This window comes from Pleurodeles waltl, chromosome 2_1 (assembly GCF_031143425.1).
Source record: "Pleurodeles waltl isolate 20211129_DDA chromosome 2_1, aPleWal1.hap1.20221129, whole genome shotgun sequence".
Classification (NCBI taxonomy): domain Eukaryota; kingdom Metazoa; phylum Chordata; class Amphibia; order Caudata; family Salamandridae; genus Pleurodeles; species Pleurodeles waltl.
This window is the reverse complement of record NC_090438.1, coordinates 381,756,789-381,778,735: the sequence shown is the minus strand read 5'-3', so window position 1 is coordinate 381,778,735 and position 21,947 is coordinate 381,756,789. Positions and strand designations below refer to the sequence as shown.

Genomic DNA, 21,947 nt, shown 5'->3' with positions numbered 1-21,947 from the left:
GATGTGTCTTTTCATATTAAGGCAATTTCCTTCTGCACAAGGAAATCTGTCCATGTTTGAATCCAGAACTCTTATTGGCTCCTCTGGGCAGGAAAGCTAGGAAAGCTCCTGCATTAAAATGGACAGGTACTCCTTCGAGAGCTGGTCTTGTGTAGAAGTAAAGTGCTGTGGGGCAAAAAGAGGGTACAACCATCCTGAACAATCTGGAGAACCCATCCGTTGGGTGGGGATAAGGTTGGTTGTGGCTGGAGGGCAAGCTAGAGCAGCTTGTAGACTGTTTCCACAGAGAAGAGGGGACCCGTGCCTGAGATAACATGGACTGCCTGTCACATCCATTTCGTTGGCCATGAAAAGACTGGTTTGACTGCATAGGTGGGTGGGACTAACATTGCCTGTACACCACCAGCCTGGATTAGTCTTAATGTCCTGATCTGGTGAGGAAACTAAGTAGGTCGAAAGTCAGAGAGCATGCTATGGCCCTACTTTGCTTGTAGCTTACAACAGGCAAATCAAATTTGACACTGAATAGATGTCAGCCATCGAATGGCATATCTAAAATGGAGGCTTTTACGTTTCTTGAGAAACCTATGGATCACACCCATACATGGCAGCAGAGCACCACACTGGTGTCAGCCACCTGACCCAGACAATCAGTATCAAGGCAAGCCACAATTCATATATTTAGCTGCATCCTGGCCATCTTGATTGGTTTGAGCCAAGAAAGCCCCAAGTTCTTTCAGGGCTGCCAGAAAGATCTTGCTGGCCATGTACTGGAAGGCGTATGTATGTCGGCCCAATAAATAAACAGCATGGACTGACCCCAAGGTCAGACTAATCTTGGAGAACCTTTGTTTCCCCAAACGCCTCAGTCCTCTTAGACTCCCTTCCCAGGGCAGTGGTAGGAAATGAACCTTGCAGGTGGATCCTGGGCCAGCAGACTCTTTGGAGTAGGATGATGTGTAAAGAAATCAGGGTCACCAGGAGCTGGTCTTTGGCATCCGGCAATCTGTCCACTCATCAGTGGGTCTGAACCATCTGGATCATGTGTCCATTAAGTAAGGGCTTCATTGAACAGAAGCAGGGGTTCAGATGAGGCTGTCCTAGGTTGCAAAAGATCAGTAGTCTGTACTGCAACTGAACACAGTTTAAGGTCCAGGAGCAAACGCAGTATACTCTTCAACTTCAGGCCCTAGAGGCGAATTTAAACCTGTATCAAGGGAAGTATCAAGTCCACTGGCCGAGAGAGTGTAAAGGATGGCAGAGCCCCTGAGGTTGCTGTAGAAAAACAAGTTACTTACCTGTACACTGTGGTTCTCCAGCATCAATATCATTTATACAGTGACATGCTTGCATCTTCCCCGTCCTCATGGTGGGAGTTCCATGGTAACAGTACTAAAAGCAGTGCTTAAGCCTTAGCATATATCTACAATGTAAAAACCAATACCATTTGTTAGCCTATTCACATTATTTGAATACACCCAAACTTCAACCAATCAGACCTCAGACACAGAAGCACTCATCCCCTGCAGAGCCACCATACCTCATATTTCAAACACAAGTGTAATACAAGTATAAGCAGTCTGAAATGGTGAGTCTTAATGGGGAGGAGGGAGGGTCACGTGGATCTATAAAAGATATCACTACAGGAGGACCTCAGTGTACAGGTAAGTTCTGGATGGTTCTCCAGTACTGTATCATTTACGGATTAACATGCTTGAATCAGACTAGTTAGCAGCGCCAATTTAACCATGGTGGTGGGTAAGGAGAACCATTCCACCATGGAAGACTTAAATTAGAAAAGTAAAACCACGCACATTGAAACTGTAAAGAAGCATTGAAGAAGCAGCACAGCAGCGGGCAATAAACATGAATTGAAACATTCAAGTAAACAGACGGCGTAACAAATAATGGGTGGAACTTAAAGGTTGCATACTTTACGAAAACAGGTGTCACAGAGTAGCCTGTTCCACTACCACATCAGCTTTACTCCAGGAATCCAAGCAGTTGTGCTTTGTGAAGGTGTGGGCATTAACCCACTTCGCTGCCCTGCAGATGTCTGGTAGTGATACACCCTCAAAAGGGCTGAATATGCTGCGACCTTTCTGGTTGCATGAGCTTTCACTTTAGTAGTAAGCAGACACCCTGCCTTTTCATGACAGATGGCCCAGCGAGAAATTCTAGTCCGCAATAAGGCTTCACCCTTTCTTGAAGATGAAAAGGAAATGAGCAGTTGACACTTAACTTCCAGAAAGCTTTTGTTCTTTGTAGGTAGAACTTCAAACAGCATTTAATTTTCGGAGAATGTAAGGCTCTTTCTGCAGGTGATGACGACTCAGAAGAAAGAATGCAAAATGACAGGCTCATCGAGATGAAAATCTGTTGGCACTTTCAGGATGAATAATTGATTGGTGCGCAGGATGATGGTCCTCTTGAAACTGTGGTTACGGCTCTTTAATTGTGAAAGCCTGAATTTCACTTAGCCACCTGGAAGATGTGGTAGCCAACAGAAAGGCCACCTTCCAATAAAGAAATTTCAATTTAGACTTGTGAATGGGTTCAAGAGGATCTCATGATTTGTGGTAAGACTGTTTAGCTGCCAAATAACAGGATGAGGCTTGACTGGAGGGTAAGTGCGGAATAGACATTTCATAAACTCCTACACCAGTCTTTTGGACAATAAAGATAACTGTCCGGAGCGCCGTTTGACTCTAGAAATTGCAGCTAGATCCACCCGAATGGATGCATGCATGAGACCTGATTTGGCGAAATGCATCAGATCAGGGAGGATCTGCTCAGGTGCAGATGAGAAAAGATGGTAAGACTGAGAAGCACACCATGAGCAAATATTTTCCACTTTGCAGAGTAGCATTTGTTCGTAGGAGCACGAGCATTATGGAGAACCGAAGCACATTCTTCAGAGAGGCCAGGAGCTCCAAATTCAGCGTGGTGAGGAGCAAGGGCAACCAGCTGAGCGACTGAATCTGTGGGTGAACAACTTGTGTCTTATTTATTGATAGTAGATCCACTTGCGGCTGGAATTGAATGCGTGAGCACTCTGATAGGCTAAGAAGCTTGGTGAACCAATACTTTCTTGGCTACGGTGATGAGAAGGTGATGGCACGGTTCTCTTTATATTTGTTGTATGAACTTTAAATGAATGGAAATGGGGAAAATGCATACGTGAGCATCCCCATCCAACAAAGGATGAAGGCATTCCCCCAAGATCCTAGTTGAGGGTATCCGCTGGCAAAAAACTGTGCACTTCTTGTTGAGAGAAGTGATGAAAAGATCTATGGTTGGATAACCCCAAGACAGGAAGACATTCTGTAACTGACTCTTGTTGACTTCCCACTCATGGGACTGCTCGTCTGTTCTGCTGAGGGAATCCACCCAATCGTTCTGTGCTCCTGGAACATGCTCTATTTTCAACAAGATGTTGGTTAACAACCATTACCATATCTGTTGTGCTTGAGATGACAGAACCTGTGATTTCGTCTATTTGTTTGGGGAGATAAAGCAAGGTGGTAGTGTTGTCTGTTCTCCCAGTACTGTAGAGTTGCAGCTTCTATGAAGAAAGTCCTGAAGTAATAGAAAAAACATCTTCACCTCTAGAAGGTTTATGCGAGACAATGCTTCCTGACTGGACCACTTGCTGTGAACCTCTCTGCAGGTGAGCTCCCCACCCTTCAAGGTAGGCATCTGTTGTCATTATCACCTGTTGTATTACAGGAAGGAAAGAGACCCTGTGAGACATTGTTTCCTACACTCCACCAGGACATTGCTAACCTCATCTTTGGAGTGACTGAAATCCTGTCCTCAAAAGATTCTCAGCATGAGTTCACTGTGCATCAAGCTGTTCCTGAAGAGGCGGAGGCAGCAAGATGCAGGATGACATCATCCCAAACATGGACGTGTATGTTTTTACTGAAGTGAACTCTTCTGAGGACAGGGATTGTGTGACTGCTTGTAAGCAACAAATCCTTTCATCTGTGGGAAAAGCTTTTGACAAATCTCATGTCTAGGATTGCTCCTAGGAACACCGCCCACCTGGATGGAATGAGTGAGCATTTTTCCTTGTTGAGTTTGAGGCCTAAGGATTTGAACATACCCCACACAGGCCTCTGTCAACCTCTTTAATGAATGAAAATAGGGACCCTTTATCAACCAGTTGTCCAGGTACGGGAACCCTGGTGACCTAAAAGTCAGACTAGGGCCTCCACCGGCGCCATGCATTTGGTAAATTCTCTGGGAGACAACCTTAACCCGAAAGGATCACTTTGAACTGGTTATGGCACCCTGCCACCTTGAACATGGGAAACCTTTAGTGCGTTGGGTTTATCAAAATATGGAAATAGGAGTCCAGTAGATCTAGTAGTCTCCAAATTCCACCAGCTGCAAAATCTGAAGATACAGTATCCTTAAGGGCTGCTTGTTGATGAACTTGTTTAGGAGCCTCAGATCCATCAACTGCCTCCACTTTCCTAACTACTCCTTGATAGGAAGAAGTTAGAGTAGAAACCTGGGTTGAGCTGATTGAATGGGACCTCCTCTACTGCCCCCTTGGATAGAAGTAATCAAATTTCTTTCTTCAAAATGGGAAGATAAGAGGTCTTGCGCAGAAGTAGATTAAGAGGCTTTTGAACAAATTCCAAGGTGTGACTGTGTTGGATTACGTCCAACATCCATCTGTCAGACGAGATGAGCATCCAGTGATTGAAGAATTTGTGCAAGGGTTGCCAAGTTGAAGTGGGACTGAGGGGGACAGGAGTCTGTTTCACATTACTCCATCCTGTTAGTATCCCATGCTTTTCTTTTTGCCAAAGGACAGCAACAAAATGGCTGTCTGGAATACAAAGACGCTGTTGTTGGTCCGTAGGACTAAGTTGAATATTGTGGTCGAAAACCCTGTTGTGAGAAGGGCTGAAAGCTTTGCTGGAACTGTGGCTGGGTATTAAACAGGCCTCTACCCATGCCTCGAAAGGGATGGAATGGCATCTGCTAGAAGGTGACCAACGGTCTAGCAGGCTCAGTATCTGCGTTGATAGACTGCAAAGCCTTGTCAACCTGTTTCATAAACAAGTTGCCAAAAGGAATGTTGAGTATTCTATCTTGCACCTCCTGCCGCAACACAGCTGCTTTAAGCCATCCATGGCACTGCAATACTGCCACTTCAGTCATTTGTTTAAAGGCTGTGGAAGAAACATCCATGGCCACATCAATAATTTCAGACTAGGTCTTCCCCACTTCCATAAAGGATTTCCAGAGCTGGCTTCTTTTTATCCTCTAGGAGATACTCCAACAGAGATGAAATGTCTGACCACATCTGACAGCAGTAGCTCACAAGAATGGCCAGAGCACTGGAAGCCCTTATTGAAGTAGTTGATATGGCAGACAACTACTTCAACTGCACCATGTTGCGTATACTCTCATTCTAATGAGTCTACTGGATTTGGGTGGCAGAATCGCTTGCACTGTGGGAGACTGAACCCACTATAGGTGACACCTGTCAGCCTAACCTGGGTTTTGCTCCGGCCAACAAGCAGTGCCTCATCTCCACTCAAGGGCAAGGATGATTGGGCAGCTGAGCGCATGAGACAATTGACTCTTCAGGGATATCGAGATCACTCAGATCGCATCCATTTCTCTCTGTACATTAGTCTCACATATACAAGGACATTCGGAGGCAGTATATGTTTCAATAAGGTTTTAATGAAGCAACTGCATCTTAGATACAGCATGTACTGCAATAACTAGGACGATGAAATATGACTGGATTAAAATAGTGACTAGGAGAGTAAAGCATAAAAATAACGCTACCATATTGGCACTAGAATCACTGAAATAATTCCTACCTAGGCGATGTTGGAGCACAGCATGTTAAGCTCTAGTACTGCCCTTCAAGTTCCCCTGGGAAGATGATATCCCTCATACCTGAGCAGGAGAGGCCTGTAGTCTACATAAGCAGCTGTAGCAAAGCAATCAGCATACAGTCGTGGTCATCTGACTGGAATCTCCCTTTATCTGGAGAAGCCGTGCACAGAGAGGAAGGGTTCTTCACTCTTCTCTGAGTGGCCTGCATAATGAGCAAGTCCGGTCTAGGTTGACCAATGAGATTCGTAGGTGAATTCTCTGGATCTATGTACCTATTTTTTAATCTAGCTTCAGGATAATAGCTGCAACCAACACTGGGGTCTTTTTTAATTTTAAGCCCTCTTGCCAGATAAAGTCAAAAACAGGGATAGCTCGAGATATGCGCTCAGCTCCTGCCTTAAAATCATAGAGGAAGCTTTCTATTTTTAGCTGGCAGAGGAAGATCAAAGCATTTGGAGGCTCTTTCAAGCAGGTAACTACCAATGTCTGCCAGTGGAGAATCTGCCATAAGAGAAGTAGGAGATGCTGGCATGGGTGTCACAATCATACCACTCAGGATGGTCACTAGGATCCAATTGTATCTCTCCCTCTTCCAGCTGCTAGCCACAATCACGGTCCCGAAAAGTATCTCATAGTGATCGGGGGTGCTAGAGGCCTTTCTTTTCGTAGCCTAGTTGTGCTCTGTGGTGCAGGAGTAGTCTCAAAGGCTTCCTGCCTAGGTGTAGACTGGTGAGCAGCATTAGCATATGGGACCCTCTTGTATTAGTCCTTTATCATCATGCACAAGTCTGTGACTAGTGTGACAGGGATTGTGATAGCCAATTCCCACCCCTGGTGTGGCTCTTCCTCCTGCTCTTCCTACAGATAGGGTGTATTGTATTCCTGGGCAGATGGATGACCCCTGCAAAGAAGGAATATTCGCCCTCCAGATATATTGAATGGTCATGGTCTGCTTCCTCATCCTCTGCCTTCTGAGACTTAACTTTCAACTGGGAGTGGCTATACACAGGACTCAAAATACCTTCATCCCTGGATTCTTGAAACTGCAGTGAATGTGCTGGAGGCAGGTGTGAGATCTGTGAAATATTCTGGGGCAGAGAAGATGTTGTGCCCTTACTAGATATGTAAAAAGTGTCTTCTCGCCATAGACAGGCTCGTCAACGATGTTGACAGGGTCTTTGATGACATGGATCCGCCTCTCAGCCCCACTCTTCCACCCCCCCGCTCCCTCATTGGTTCAACCCTCCTTCCTCCCAGCTGCCACTCCCTCCCACCTCCCCTCTAATGCCGGCAGCAGCGTGGCATGCCGCTCGCGTGCCGAAGGTGCGCCAAAGGCAAGCCCGTCTGCGCCCGTCCTCCCAGTTGCCACTCCCTCCCACCTCCCCTCTTATGCCAGCCCGTCCGCCCCAAGACCGCGCCCAGCGCCAGACCCCATAGACTCCCCAGACAACACTACTACCCCTCACCCTCCACTCACTCAACCCAGGCCCTGGCCCCACCTGCACCCTTTCCAGCCCCACACACACTCCTGGCCCCTTCACCTGCTACACGTGTCATTTATCCTGCTCCACATCCCTAACACCACACACCAACCACTGCGACCCTCCCCGCCCCCCAACAACAAACACAACACCCCCAACGCAATACACACCGGCTCTGCCCCCACCCCCACCAACCAGCCCCACCGCACACCACCTCACAACCAGAATACACCCCGCAACAACACCTTCATGCATCACACCAACACCACCCACCACAACCACCTCAACTGCCTGCTCCTCAATACCCGCTCCCTTCACAAACATGCCATAGAACTATGGGATCTCATCATATCACACGCACCCAACAGTCTTCCTCACGGAAACCTGGACCAACCCCTCCTCAGAACCTGACATAGCCATTGCCATCCCCAAAGGATACAAACTCCAACACAAAGACTGCCTTAAGCCAGGTGGTGCCATCGCCTTCCTACAAAGACACCATTAAAGTCACCAACTCCCAAGACACTATCGACAGCACAGAACACATGCACTTCCTAATCCATATTAACAACTCCACCCTCAGAGGCACACTAGTCTACAGACCACGCCCCGCCTTCTGCGACACCATCGCTGACACCATAAGCTTGCACGCCCTCACCTCCACAGACTACATCCTCCTCGGTGATTTCAACTTTCACTTGGAGAACCTTCAAGACCGCAACTCCACCTCCCTCATAGACAACCCCACCAACCTCGGACTCGAAACAACTGGTCACTGCACCCACCCACTCAGCAGGACACACGCTTGATGCAATTTTCACCTCAAGCCAACACATAACCTACACCCACACCACCGAACTCCACTGGACCAACCACCACTGCGCCCACTTCTCCTTCACCAAACCCCCCACACACCACCATCACCACACCCTACCGCATGTGGGACAAGATCCCCACAGAACGCCTGAACTCCCAACTGGCTCACAACCTCCCCCCCACGCCAACGACCCCAACACAGGAGCACACAACCTCTCCAAATGGATCACTACCTGCGCAGACACACTAGCACCCCTCAGAAAACACATCACCACCCGCAACATCAAGAACGCCACATGGTTCACCCCCAAACTCCAAGACTCCAAGCGCAAATGCTGCCAAGCAGAGAAAAGATGGCGACAAGAACCCTCTACAACCAAATTCTCCACCCTCAAAACTCCGTTTGCACCCATCACCAACTCATACGCACCACCAAAAGAGATCACTACAAGACACGCCTTGACAACAACTCCTTAAACAGCAAAGAACTCTTCACAATCATTAAAGAGCTAGCCAAACCCAAAGCCAGCAACATAGACCCCCCACACACACACACAGCCCCTATGTGACGCCCTCTCCAACCACTTCCACCACAAAATCCTGGACATTCATAACAGCTTCATACCGAACACACACCCACCTCACACAACCCTCACTCACCCAACTCAACCCCCACTCATGACCCCCCACCACACTTACCACCTGGGCCCTTACCACACACGAAGAAACCGAAAAAAACATTAATTCCATCCACTCCGGATACCCCTCCGACCCCTGTCCTCATCGCATCTACAACAAAGCCAGCCCCACCATCGCCCCCATACTCCGTGACAAAATCAACTCCTCTTTCGACTCCACCACCTACCCAGACCCCTTGAAGCATGCAGAAATCACTGCTCTCCTAAAAAAAAAAAAAAAAAAAATACAAAGCCGACCCAGAGGTCCTCTCCAACTATCGCCCCATCTAACTCCTCCCTTTCCCCACCAAGGTCGCCGAGAAACTAGTCCACGCCCACCTATCGCACTTTCGAGGAAAATAATACTCTTGACCCCTCACAATCTGGGTTCCGCAAGAACCACAGCACGGAAACCGCCCTCATCGCATGTACTGATGACATCAGGACCAGAGTCAACAAAGGCGAAACTGTCGCACTCATCCTCCTAGACCTCTCCGCAGCCTTTGACTCGGTCTGTCACCGCATACACCTCCACAACACAGGAATTCCTCACAAAGCCTTAAACTGGCTCACCTCCTTCCTCACCGACTGGACCCAAAAAGTCCGCCTTCCACCTTTCCACTCCACCGCTACCAAAATCATCTGCGGAGGGTCCTCTCTCAGCCCCACACTCTTCAATATATACACATGATCCCCCTAGCCAACATCCTCCGACCACACGAAATCACTACTCTCTCCTACGCAGACGACACCCAACTCATCCTCTCGCTCACCCCCACCACCGACAAAACCAACATACACGCTGTTCTCCTCGACACCGCCAACTGGATGAGAACTAACCACCTCAAGCTTAACTCCAACAAAACCAAAATCATCATCATCATCTTCAGCCCCAACAAAACCACATGGGACGACTCCTGGTGGCTCACCGCCCTAGGCCCCGCGCACCCACCCCCCGCAAACAACACGCAACCTTGGCATCATCCTGGACCTCTCTCTCTCCATGAATCAGCAAATCAATGCACTCCTGCTTCCACACACTCCACACACTAAAAAACCCTTCAAATGGATTACCCCAGAGACTAGGAAGACAGTAACCCATGCACTCATCAGCAGCAGACTAGACCACGGTAACGCCCTCTACGCCGGCACCACACTCAAACTCAAATGCAAACTCCAGAGAATCCAGAACACAGCCGCACGCCTCGTCCTTGGCCTCCCCCGCCACGAACGAATCTCACTGCACCTCAAATCCCTTCACTGGCTCCCTATAGACAAGAGAATCACTTTCAAGATCCTCATCCATGCACACTAATCCCTCCACAACACCGGCCCAACCTACCTCACCGAAAGAGTGAACTTCCACACTCCCACCCGTAACCTCCGATCAGCTGCCACCACAGGAGAGTCAGGGCCTTCTCTTACCTCGCCCCCATAACCTGGAACTCCCTCCCCACCAACCTCCGCAAAGCCAAAGACCTCCTGCTCTTCAGAAAAAAACTCAAGAATTGGCAGTGCGAACAGTAACCCCCTCACACTCTGATTCGGAGTCAGAATGTGTCTCCTTTTTCTGCAGCCACATGATCAAACTACCGTCCCAATCTTTGAGGATTTTTGCAGAGAAGGTACGGCCTTATTTGCAATCTTTAGGCTTATAATGAAGATAGACAATATGAACACTCTTTGTGATGGTCCTCAGAATAGAGCCTAGACTTTCCACAAGTCTTACAAGGTCTGAACATCCTTTTTTAGCCGCGGTAATTCTGTCAAAAACAAACACACTCCTAGACTGTACCCACAAATATTGTTTGGGGGTTTGAAAATGAACTTAAGAGCTGTAGGTCAAAAAAGTTTAGCAGTGAAACACTGACTGAGCACATGTGTGGTAGAAAATCTAAGGTATGGTGGTTCTGCAGGGGATGAGGTCTGATTGGTTGAAGTTTGGGTGTATTAAAACAATGTGAATAGGCTAACAATAGTATTGGTTTTACACTGGAGAGAAACACTAAGGCTTTAGTACTGCTTTTAGTATTGTTACAGTGGACTCCCACCATGTTGACAGGGAAGATTTGAGTATGCGAATCTATAAAAGATCCAATACTGTATAACACAGGACCAGACTTAAGCTGTATGGGGACTTGGTGCCCAACAAGAGATTTAGAAGGTGACCTCAGTCGGGGTTGGACATGACAGTAGGTATCCAAATCAACACTAGCAACAGCACCAGAGTTGACGTAGGAGTGAAAAGGATATTGGAGCCGGCGTTGAAGTCTGCACCAGAGACTGAGCTTAACAGGTAATGGGTGCAAAGGTGTTCAGATAGCACAGATGTATCCACTAGCAGTAATTCGACTGGTAGTCCCTGAGAATAACTGGGGCCCAGAGGTACACCAGCAGGATGAGAAATGTACCTCAATAAAGACCTCAACCTGCTGAGGTGTTGCTGATCACCTGGGATGAATCAGGACCAACGAGGGCATCGCCTTCTCAATCGGAGATCCTGAGCTAGATCGATTGGCACCGTTATACCATTGCAACTTCTCTTTTGACAAAGAGTAGCAGGATGTGGTTGAGTCTCGCTTCGCTTTCTTACACTTTGACTTACTAGAGGACTTTGACTGGGAAGGCGACTTTGCACATGAGCAGCTTTTGGAGTGGGTCCACGCCCTCTACATGGAGTGGGACCTAAACAAGGCCCATAATGTTTTTCTGCATTCAGCAACATACAGATTTGTGGTCTCAGATCACCTTTGGGTGAATGAGAGTGCACTCATAGCATGACTTGGAGTCGTGCCCCAAACCCAAGCACCAAAGACACCTCAGGTTGGTCAATGAACGACCAAGGTTTTCTGCAGCCAGGTTTGAAGCCTGTAATTTAGGAGGAGACATTGTTCCATTGCACGCTTCATTTTGGGGGGGGCCGTAAAAACAAAACAAAAAAAACACAGATGAAAGTGGGATTTGTATTCAAAGGCAAAGAAAACAACGGATGTCTGTGCACAGGACTGACTTTTTTGTTGCTCAGATCAGACATGTCTAGAGTGAAATAAATGACGGAGCATGGGAGCACTGCTATAAAAAGTTTCAAATCCAGTCTGGCGACAGGGGAATTATTTTAAATGTCAGGAGTCTGTGGTTAGAAGTATTGATCAAAGCACCTAATACACACCTACCAACAAACATATAGACATTTTGTGTCCTCAAATTGTCAAATATGTACCTATGCAGAAAGACTGAAGTTTAATTTCTCAAGGTCATAAATGAAAAGAGCAAGCTCACTAAACAAAACTTTTTTTTGTTTACTGCAAATGTGAGAATCTAGGTACCAAGTAACTCAAAAGGTTGCTAGGCAACAAATACTCCCTTTTGGCACTGGAGACTCAAGGTACGAGGATAGAGCAATGCTTACTTAGGAAGGTGATATATTGGGGGCTAATCACTCAGAATATAGTATGACACTAAATTACACTTTAGTAATTAAACATCTAGTCATTAATTCATACAATGAAAAAAAAAAAAGTACTCACACAAGAAAAAGTGCTATATATCAAAGATGGAATAACAAAGGAAACCAGAAGACTAACTCCTTCCTGGTCATCGATACAAACCCAATGCTATTACAGTGTTCAACCACTAACTGCATGTGCACACACACAAAAACATATTGACGTGGCCCATAGACAAGGTCCTCCAATCTAAAGTGTCTGCAAGAGCCAAGTGAGGGCTTGAGAACATCACAGCCTGCATTCCAATCAAAGGGATCAGGGAAATAGCAGCACCAAAACCGGTCTCAAAAGTACATCCAGTGGTACATGTTTGGAATGTGACACTTTAAGAGGCAAACATCTTTTTCACAGCAGTGACTCTGGTTTCAGGAGCTTCACTACAAATCAAGAAAATGCCCACCGAAGCCTAGCAAGCAAACAGTCTCTTCTGAAATAAAGAGACTGTATCTGTTAACAAGACATGTTCTACTGAATAGGCTAGTCCATTGTGGGTAATACCTAGTCTTCCCACTGAACAGTACCCATAATAAGGAGAGTCTCTTGATAACAATTAGTCAGTACAGTTAACCATTCATAGAGAGTATCCTCGATGCTGGAATCAATTAAAAAAAAAACTCACTAGAAGGCTTCAGACCCGTCAGAACTCAGCGACATTAAGCTCCACTGGCTCCCAGTCCACAAACTAGCACAATTCATACTTCCCACCCACACTTTCAAGGAACTATGTTACACTGGCCCAGCATACTCCAAAAATTGTATCTACTTTAACATTTTAGACACCTCCGCTTTTCCAGACTCCTAATTGCACACATGCCACAAGCATACGGAAACCCAGATCTGGCAAACTATCCATCTCCTACATCACTCTTAAAGTGTGAAATGACCTGCCACTGCACATAAGAGCATTTTCCTCACTTCTTGAATTCCGCAAAAAGCTGAAGACCTGGCTTTTCCAGTAGTCCCACTAAGCCCAAGGTGGGATAGACTCGTACCTGCTCAGTGCCACAATACCACTCCCTCCACCCTGGTGAAAGTGCACTCTATAAATCTGCCCCACAGACAACAGTAGTTACTGCCTAAGGAAGGGGCACGCTTTGCGTGTCCCCACAACGTGAAAGCCTTGTGATCAATTAATGAAAGAACCCTAGTAACCTGCATCTTTTCAACTGACTAGGGGGAAAATCAACAGAGTTAACAGAAAAATGGCATGGGACAGCACAGTTGCCCAAAGCCATGAACGGACTCCATTTCAACAGCCAATATCAAACCTTATTGTCTTGTGTTCACATGTTAAACGTGAGGACTTTACTTCATTCGGGCAGATACAACCTTGTGCAAATTTGTGCTGCGAGTGGCATTCATTAACCTAAAGCTAAAAATGCAACACCTCAGACAGACCGTGTAACCCAAAGACCTCCAGGCTCCACGTGTGACTCAGTCACACAAAATACCATATGATGGACTTCAGAGAAAAAAAAAAACCTGTAGCGGTGACCTTTTACAGGTATTTCAATTACATTAAATAACACCGGCAACCCCACTTTTAACCAGTTTCAAATGTTGAGCTGCTATAGCACAATCAGCCAACAGATTTTGTGGCTCAGTGGAGAGATACAGAAAATCAAACTTACTCAGGGCAACGTAGACGATGTTGAAGGCAAAGATGTAGATGGTAAGAAAGGATAGGGAGAGAATGAAGAGGTAGAAGTAACGATAATTCCTTTTGCCGACGCAGTTCCCAACCCAGGGACAATGGTGATCAAATCGTTCTGTAAGAAAAATAAACATATCAGCAGAATGCCAAATGCAGTCAAATGCAGTGTAACAAGCACCTGCAATACGCTAGCCTGATTTAGCCAGCAGAACCCCTCTGTGTGCACAGTTAGTGATGCAATGTACATTGAGCTCATGAGTAACACATTAATGTGTTATACAAATACAATATTAGCTTAAGAACCCTTATTCCCTCTCGTTCTGTGGAACAGATGGTGGCCATAGAGGTCAAGTCAATAATTAAGTTTAAAGGCAACTTATGGATGGGTCTTAAAGACTACATCAACCCTATGTATCTATATAAAAAAGAGGCTATTGCACTGGGAGTTGAGTTTATTCAGTAAGTGCTGTGCAAGATTTATTTCTAAAAATAGCAGTAGTAAAAGGTTTTCTGTGCTAAGATTTCTCTCTTCCTAGCTATCTGGCAATGTTTGCAGTTCATATATACTTTGCAGTTTAAGGGTAAAAGAGATATGGAACCGATGGATGAACTGGGAAAGCGGTACATTATTGAAAAGTAGACAACATTCTGAAGTCAACAAAAGGTCACTGGTAAAGAAAGTTTTTTCTAACGGGACAGTGGAGGTGCGGGGGGTAAGGGAAAATTCAACGAAATCAAGAAGTATTGAAAGTAAGTATGAAAAAATAGAAATCTGTGACAATGTTTTCATTTATACTTTTTCGCCCAAATGGCTGATCTACAAAAGTATTATAAGGGTATGTCTGCCAGACTCTTTTGGTTGCAGGGATGAATAGTGTTGGTTGGCTGCCCAAAAACTCTACAGAACTCTTTGCCAAACAACTACACAAAGTGGTTTTGTATTTTGAACTCTGACAAACACAACATGAAGGGGTTGTAAACTGTAAACTTTGCCAACCACACCAGGCAGGGGTTTCATACTGAATGCTCTGGATACAGCAATAGTAAAGATTTACACTGTAAACTGACAAATGCTTTAAGAAGAGATAAAGTACTTTTATCCCATTTTAGGACTGACCACAGTTAATGTTTGGTGTCTTACAGGAGTGGTAATGTTCATCTCAATGCATATCTTGGGGCCTGCCGAAAAGGTCTGAGGAGTCTCTCTCTACACACAATGTCCACACAGTCATGCGTAGGTTCATGTTACTGTCAAGAGGCTTACTATATGGATTTTTAAATGTGGTGACAAAATGAGTACCCCCCACCCCCAAACTGAAAAAAAAAGAAGACTGGACATTCAGACTTCCAAACTACAGGTCATGCACAACTCCACGCCAGGATGGCCAGACCTAAATGGGAAAGCAGACACTTCAAATAATTTTGTTGAGACTAATTTAAATATTAAGAGTGTACAAGATCTCACTGCACTAGAAGACCTCAGTATGGAATAAGTACACGTTTGTGATTCCGATTCTTCCACAGACAGTGAGGGTCTTTTGATTTTATCTTGGAATATAACATGAATGCGTCAGAAATCAGATGATCCAGAATGGGGGTAATCTTATTGACAAGCATCAGTTTTGCATGTTCCACGAAACTTGGGCATTGTAGCCTGTGCAGAAATGAAAATGTCACTTACCCAGTGTACATCTGTTCGTGGCATTAGTCGCTGCAGATTCACATGTTTGGCACAGTCCGCTGCCTGGTGTTGGGCTCGGAGTATTACAAGTTGTTTTTCTTCGAAGAAGTCTTTTTGGTCACGGGACCGAAGGACTCCTCCCTCTTTGGCTCCATTGCGCATGGGCGTCGACTCCATCTTAGATTGTTTTCCCCGCAGAGGGTGAGGATGGAGTTGTTTGGTATAAATAGTGCCCATGCAATGGAGTGAATATGTATGTATGATAAGAGTTTCTAATAATTATTTACAAATGTTCAGATGTTTAAGGTTCATGATCTACTTCTAAACGGCTACAGGCTTCCCGGGGAGGTGGGAGGGTACATGTGAATCTGCAGCGACTAATGCCACGAACAGATGTACACTGGGTAAGTGACATTTTCAGTTCGATGGCATATGTTGCTGCAGATACACATGTTTGGCATAGACTATAAAGCAGTTACCTCCCCTAAAAGCGGTGGTTTAGCCTGTAGGAGTTGAAGTAGTTTGGAATAATGTTCTTAGTACAGCTTGGCCCACTGTAGCTTGTTGTGCATTTAGTACGTCTACACAGTAGTGTTTAGTAAACGTATGAGGCGTAGACCAGGTTGCAGCCTTACATATTTCGCTCATAGGAATGTTTCCTAGAAAGGCCATTGTAGCACCTTTCTTTCTGGTTGAGTGTGCCTTTGGTGTAATAGGCAATTCTCTTTTGGCTTTAAGATAGCATGTTTGAATGCATCTGACTATCCATCTAGCAATGCCTTGTTTAGAGATTGGATTTCCTATGTGTGGTTTTTGAAAAGCTATGAACAGTTGTTTTGTTTTCCTGATTAGCTTTGTTCTGTCAATGTAATACATTAGTGCTCTTTTGATGTCTAATGTATGTAGTGCCCTTTCAGCCACAGAATTTGGTTGTGGGAAGAACACTGGCAATTCTACCGTTTGATTTAAATGGAATGGTGAGATTACTTTTGGCAGAAATTTTGGATTTGTTCTTAGAACTATTTTATTGTTGTGTATTTGAATAAATGGTTCTTGTATGGTAAATGCCTGTATTTCACTTACTCTTCTGAGGGATGTGATTGCAATGAGAAATGCGACCTTCCAGGTTAGATATTGCATTTCACAGGAATGCATGGGTTCGAAAGGGGGACCCATGAGTCTTGTTAAGACGATGTTAAGGTTCCATGAAGGAACTGGTGGTGTTCTTGGTGGTATAATTCTTTTTAGCCCTTCCATGAATGCTTTAATAACTGGTATTCTAAATAGAGACGATGAATGAGTAGTTTGTAGGTAAGCAGATATAGCTGCGAGGTGTATTTTTATAGATGAAAAAGCGAGATTTGCTTTTTGCAAATGTAGTAAGTATCCTACTATGTCTTTAGTAGAGGCATGTACTGGTTGTATTTGATTGGCATGGCAGTAGTAAACAAATCTTTTCCACTTAGATGCATAGCAGTGTCTAGTGGAAGGTTTTCTAGCTTGTTTTATGACCTCCATGCATTCTTGTGTGAGGTCCAAGTGTCCGAATTCTAGGATTTCAGGAGCCAAATTGCCAGATTCAATGATGCTGGGTTTGGATGTCTGATCTGTTGTTTGTGTTGTGTTAACAGATCTGGCCTGTTGGGTAGTTTGACATGCGGTACTAGTGAAAGGTCTAGTAGAGTTGTATACCAAGGTTGTCTTGCCCATGTGGGTGCTATCAGTATGAGTTTGAGTTGGTTTTGACTCAACTTGTTTACTAGATATGGAAGGAGAGGGAGAGGGGGAAAAGCGTACGCAAATATCCCTGACCAATTCATCCATAGAGCATTGCCTTGTGATTCGCGGTGTGGGTACCTGGATGCGAAGTTTTGGCATTTTGAGTTTTCTCTTGTTGCGAACAAATCTATCTGGGGTGTTCCCCAAATTTGAAAGTACTTGTTCAGAACTTGGGGGTGAATTTCCCATTCGTGGACTTGTTGGTGGTCTCGCGAAAGGTTGTCTGCTAGTTGGTTTTGTATTCCTGGAATAAATTGTGCTATTAGGCGAATGTTGTTGTGAATCGCCCACTGCCAAATTTTTTGTGTTAGGAGGCACAATTGTGTTGAGTGTGTTCCTCCTTGTTTGTTTAGATAATACATTGTTGTCATGTTGTCTGTTTTGACAAGAATGTATTTGTGTGTTATTATGGGTTGGAAGGCTTTTAACGCTAGAAATACTGCCAACAGTTCTAGGTAATTGATATGAAGTTTTGTTTCGTGTATATCCCATTGTCCTTGAATGCTGTGGTGATTGAGGTGTGCTCCCCACCCTGTCATGGAAGCATCTGTTGTTATAACGTATTGAGGCACTGGGTCCTGAAACGTCCGCCCTTTGTTTAAATTTTTGCTGTTCCACCATAGAAGCGAGAGGTATGTTTGGCGGTCTACCAACACCAGATTTTGAAGTTGACCCTGTGCCTGTGACCATTGTGATGCTAGACACTGTTGTAAGGGTCGCATGTGTAGTCTTGCGTTTGGGACAATGGCTATGCATGATGACATCATGCCTAGAAGTTTTAGCGCAAATTTTGCTTGTATCTTTTGGTTTGGAAACATAGCACTTATTAGCTTGTGGAATGCCTGCACTCTTTGTGGACTTGGAGTGGCAATTCCTTTTGATGTGTTGATGGTTGCTCCTAGATATTGTTGTGTTTAACACAGTTCTAGGTGTGATTTTGTGTAGTTGATGGAAAACCCCAGTTTGTGAAGGGTTTGTATGACAAAGGTGGTGTCGTTTGCGCATTTTTTTACTGTGTTGGTTTTGATTAGCCAGTCGTCTAGGTAAGGGAACACATGTATCTGTTGTCTCCTGATGTGTGCTGCTACTACTGCTAGACATTTTGTGAACACTCTTGGTGCAGTTGTTATTCCGAATGGCAACACCTTGAATTGGTAATGTATTCCTTTGAATACGAACCGTAGGTACTTTCTGTGAGAAGGGTGTATTGGTATATGAAAGTACGCATCCTTTAGGTCTAATGTGGTCATGTAATCTTGCTGTTTGAGCAGTGGAATGATGTCTTGTAGTGTGACCATGTGAAAATGGTCCGATATGATGTAGGTATTTAGTGTCCTGAGATCTAATATTGGTCTCAATGTTTCGTCTCTTTTTGGGATTAGAAAGTACAGGGAGTAAACTCCTGTGTTTTTTTGTTGTACTGGTACTAATTCTATTGCATCCTTTTGCAGTAGTGCTTGAACTTCTAGTCCTAAAAGTTCTAAATGATGTTGTGACATTTTGCGTGTTTTGGGGGGGATGTTTGGTGGGAAGTTGTGGAATTCTATGCAATAGCCATGTTGGATTATTGCTAATACCCAATTGTCTGTTGTAATCTGTTGCCAAGATTGGTAGAATTGGCTTAGTCTTCCCCCCACTGGTGTTGAGTGAAGGGGTTGCGTGACTTGAAAGTCACTGTTTAGGTGGAGGTGTTTTTGGAGTCTGGAATCTTCCCCTACTCCTTGGGAATTGACCCCCCCGATATCCCCTGAAACCACCCCTTTGGAAGGAACCCTGATATGGTGTGGTTCTTGATTGTTGGCTGGTGGTGTCTGTGGATTGGCCACGAAACCCCCCTCTAAATGGAGTTATTCTGAAAGAGCCTCTGCTCTGCGGGGAGTAGAGTGCGCCCATGGCTTTGGCCGTGTCTGTGTCCTTTTTAAGTTTTTCAATGGCTGTATCCACTTCCGAGCCAAACAGTTGTTTCTCGTTGAAGGGCATATTAAGGACAGCCTGCTGGATTTCAGGTTTGAAGCCTGAAGTGCGTAGCCAAGCGTGTCTCCTTATGGTGACAGCAGTGTTGACTGTTCTTGCTGCAGTATCGGCTGCGTCTAGTGAAGAGCGGATTTGATTGTTTGAGATCGTTTGTCCCTCTTCCACTATTTGCTGCGCCCTTTTTTGGTATTCCTGGGGAAGATAGTTACGAGAAGTTGCATCTCGTCCCAGTGTGCGCGGTCATATCTGGCCAGCAGCGCTTGTGAATTTGCGATGCGCCACTGGTTGGCTGCCTGTGACGCCACTCTTTTCCCTGCCGCGTCAAATTTTCGGCTTTCTTTGTCCGGAGGTGGGGCGTCGCCAGATGTATGTGAATTTGCTCTTTTGCGAGCTGCCCCTACTACCACAGAGTCGGGTGGTAACTGCGAAGTAATAAACACTGGGTCTGTGGGTGGTGGTTTGTATTTCTTATCCACCCTTGGGGTGATGGCTCTTGATTTTACGGGCTCCTCAAAAATTTGTTTCGCGTGCCGTAACATCCCTGGTAGCATTGGGAGACATTGATATTGGCTATGTGTAGCCGAGAGGGTGTTAAATAAGAAATCATCCTCTATAGGATCGGAATGCAGTTGGACATTGTGGAAGTCTGCAGCCCTAGCCACCAGTTGCGAGTATGAGGTACTGTCCTCTGGCGGTGACAGCTTTGTGGGGTATGACTCGGGATCATTGTCCGGCACTGGGGTGTCATACAGGTCCCAGGCGTCTGCGTCCTGATCGTCATGACTTATGGTAGTTTGCGCTGGTGAGTGCATTTGTGGCGGTGTTTGTGCCGGCGATGCCTGTGGAGGAGAGGGCGGAGGCGTGACTTTTTTAACCACTTTGGCTTGTGGTTGTGTGTCATCCTTTGGAAGTCCGATCCTTCTTTTCCTCATGATTGGGGGAAGGGTTGATATCTTCCCTGTATCTTGCTGGATGCACAGTCTCTTTTGTGTGTAGTCCGATTCTACACTTTGGAGCTCTTGTCCAAATTTGTGCATTTGGCCACTTAGTCCTTGTTCCTCTGAGTAGGATGAAGGTGTGGTATTTTTCGGCGCCGAGAGAGAATCTTTTTTCGGTTTCGGCACCGACAGAAGTTTTGTTCCTTTCGGCATGGATTCTCGGTGCCGATGTTTTTCGGTGCTGGTATCTTGTTTTTGTCTCTCGGAGCCGCTTTCTCGGCTCCGAGGTTGCTCCATGGCGGTCCCTCGACCGGAGTCGGGTGTCTTCGCTATGGGCGTGCCCTTTTTCGGCCCCTTCGACGGGTCGCCTGATTTATGGGTCGAGCCATGGCCTGTTGGCAGTGGCGTCCCCTGGGCTTTCGGTTTGTCGATGGATTTACTTTTCGACGTCTTACTCACAGTTTGTTGCTGTTGTTCGACGTCGGAGTCTCCGGATTCTGATTCCGGAACCGAGAATGTTTCCTCTTCGTCGTCGAAACGTTGTTTTGTCGACGTGGACGCCATTTGGTGACGCCTGGCTCTTCGGTCCCGGAGTGTTTTTCTGGACCGGAAGGCTCGACAGGCTTCACAGGTATCCTCCTTGTGCTCGGGGGACAAGCACAAGTTACAGACCAAGTGCTGATCTGTATAAGGATACTTACTGTGACATTTTGGGCAGAAACGAAACGGGGTCCGTTCCATCGGCTTCAATGTCGCACGCGGTCGGGCCGACCAGGCCCCGATGGGGGATCGAAACTGCCCCAAAGTCTTCCGATGATCGGTGTCGATGTACCTACCTAACTATCCCGATACCGAACGGAACAATACCGACGCTTTCTTCCGAGATTCTGACTAACTTTCCGAACCGAAACACGGAGCGAAAAGGAATACGTCCGAACCAGACAGCGGAAAAAAACAATCTAAGATGGAGTCGACGCCCATGCGCAATGGAGCCAAAGAGGGAGGAGTCCTTCGGTCCCGTGACCAAAAAGACTTCTTCGAAGAAAAACAACTTGTAATACTCCGAGCCCAACACCAGGCAGCGGACTGTGCCAAACATGTGTATCTGCAGCAACATATGCCATCGAACCTGGGTTTTACCACGTATAGCAATGAAGCTCTCCCATCTAATTCAGATCGCCCTTCGGGAGCTCTGCTTAGTTTGCGTAAAGATCTCATTAAACTGTAGTAAAAAAAAAATTTTTTTTAAAAAAAGGGGAAATTAACTCCCCAGGCCAGATATTTTACTTTTGAATACCTGTCAAAAATGGTTTACGTATGAACCTATATAACATTTATGAACACTCACTCCTTGGAAAAAAAAAATATTCTTCTAGCCACTTTTGACCAGCACTTAACTAGCACAGCTAACAGACCTTTCATCATGCTTGCTGGAGACTTTAACGTTACCTATGAACTGCTAGAATGCATGGATACGATTACAGATCAAGAGAATGGCGCATTTGGTGTCCCTAGGCTTGGTACCAAACATGTTAAGGCTCCATCAACAGCAGCCATTCAACTAGCTACA

General features: G+C 45.6%; 1 protein-coding gene across 2 annotated transcripts in view; it reads right to left on the bottom strand.

Moving 5' to 3' along the window:
* ZDHHC9 (zinc finger DHHC-type palmitoyltransferase 9) overlaps window positions 1-21,947 on the bottom strand; it is a 226,470-nt gene that overhangs the window by 63,649 nt on the left and 140,874 nt on the right. For both annotated transcript variants that reach the window (XM_069212928.1, XM_069212920.1), the window contains exon 5: window positions 13,983-14,120. In XM_069212928.1, coding sequence (XP_069069029.1) covers window positions 13,983-14,120 — 138 coding nt within the window. The remainder of the gene's footprint in view (window positions 1-13,982; window positions 14,121-21,947) is intronic.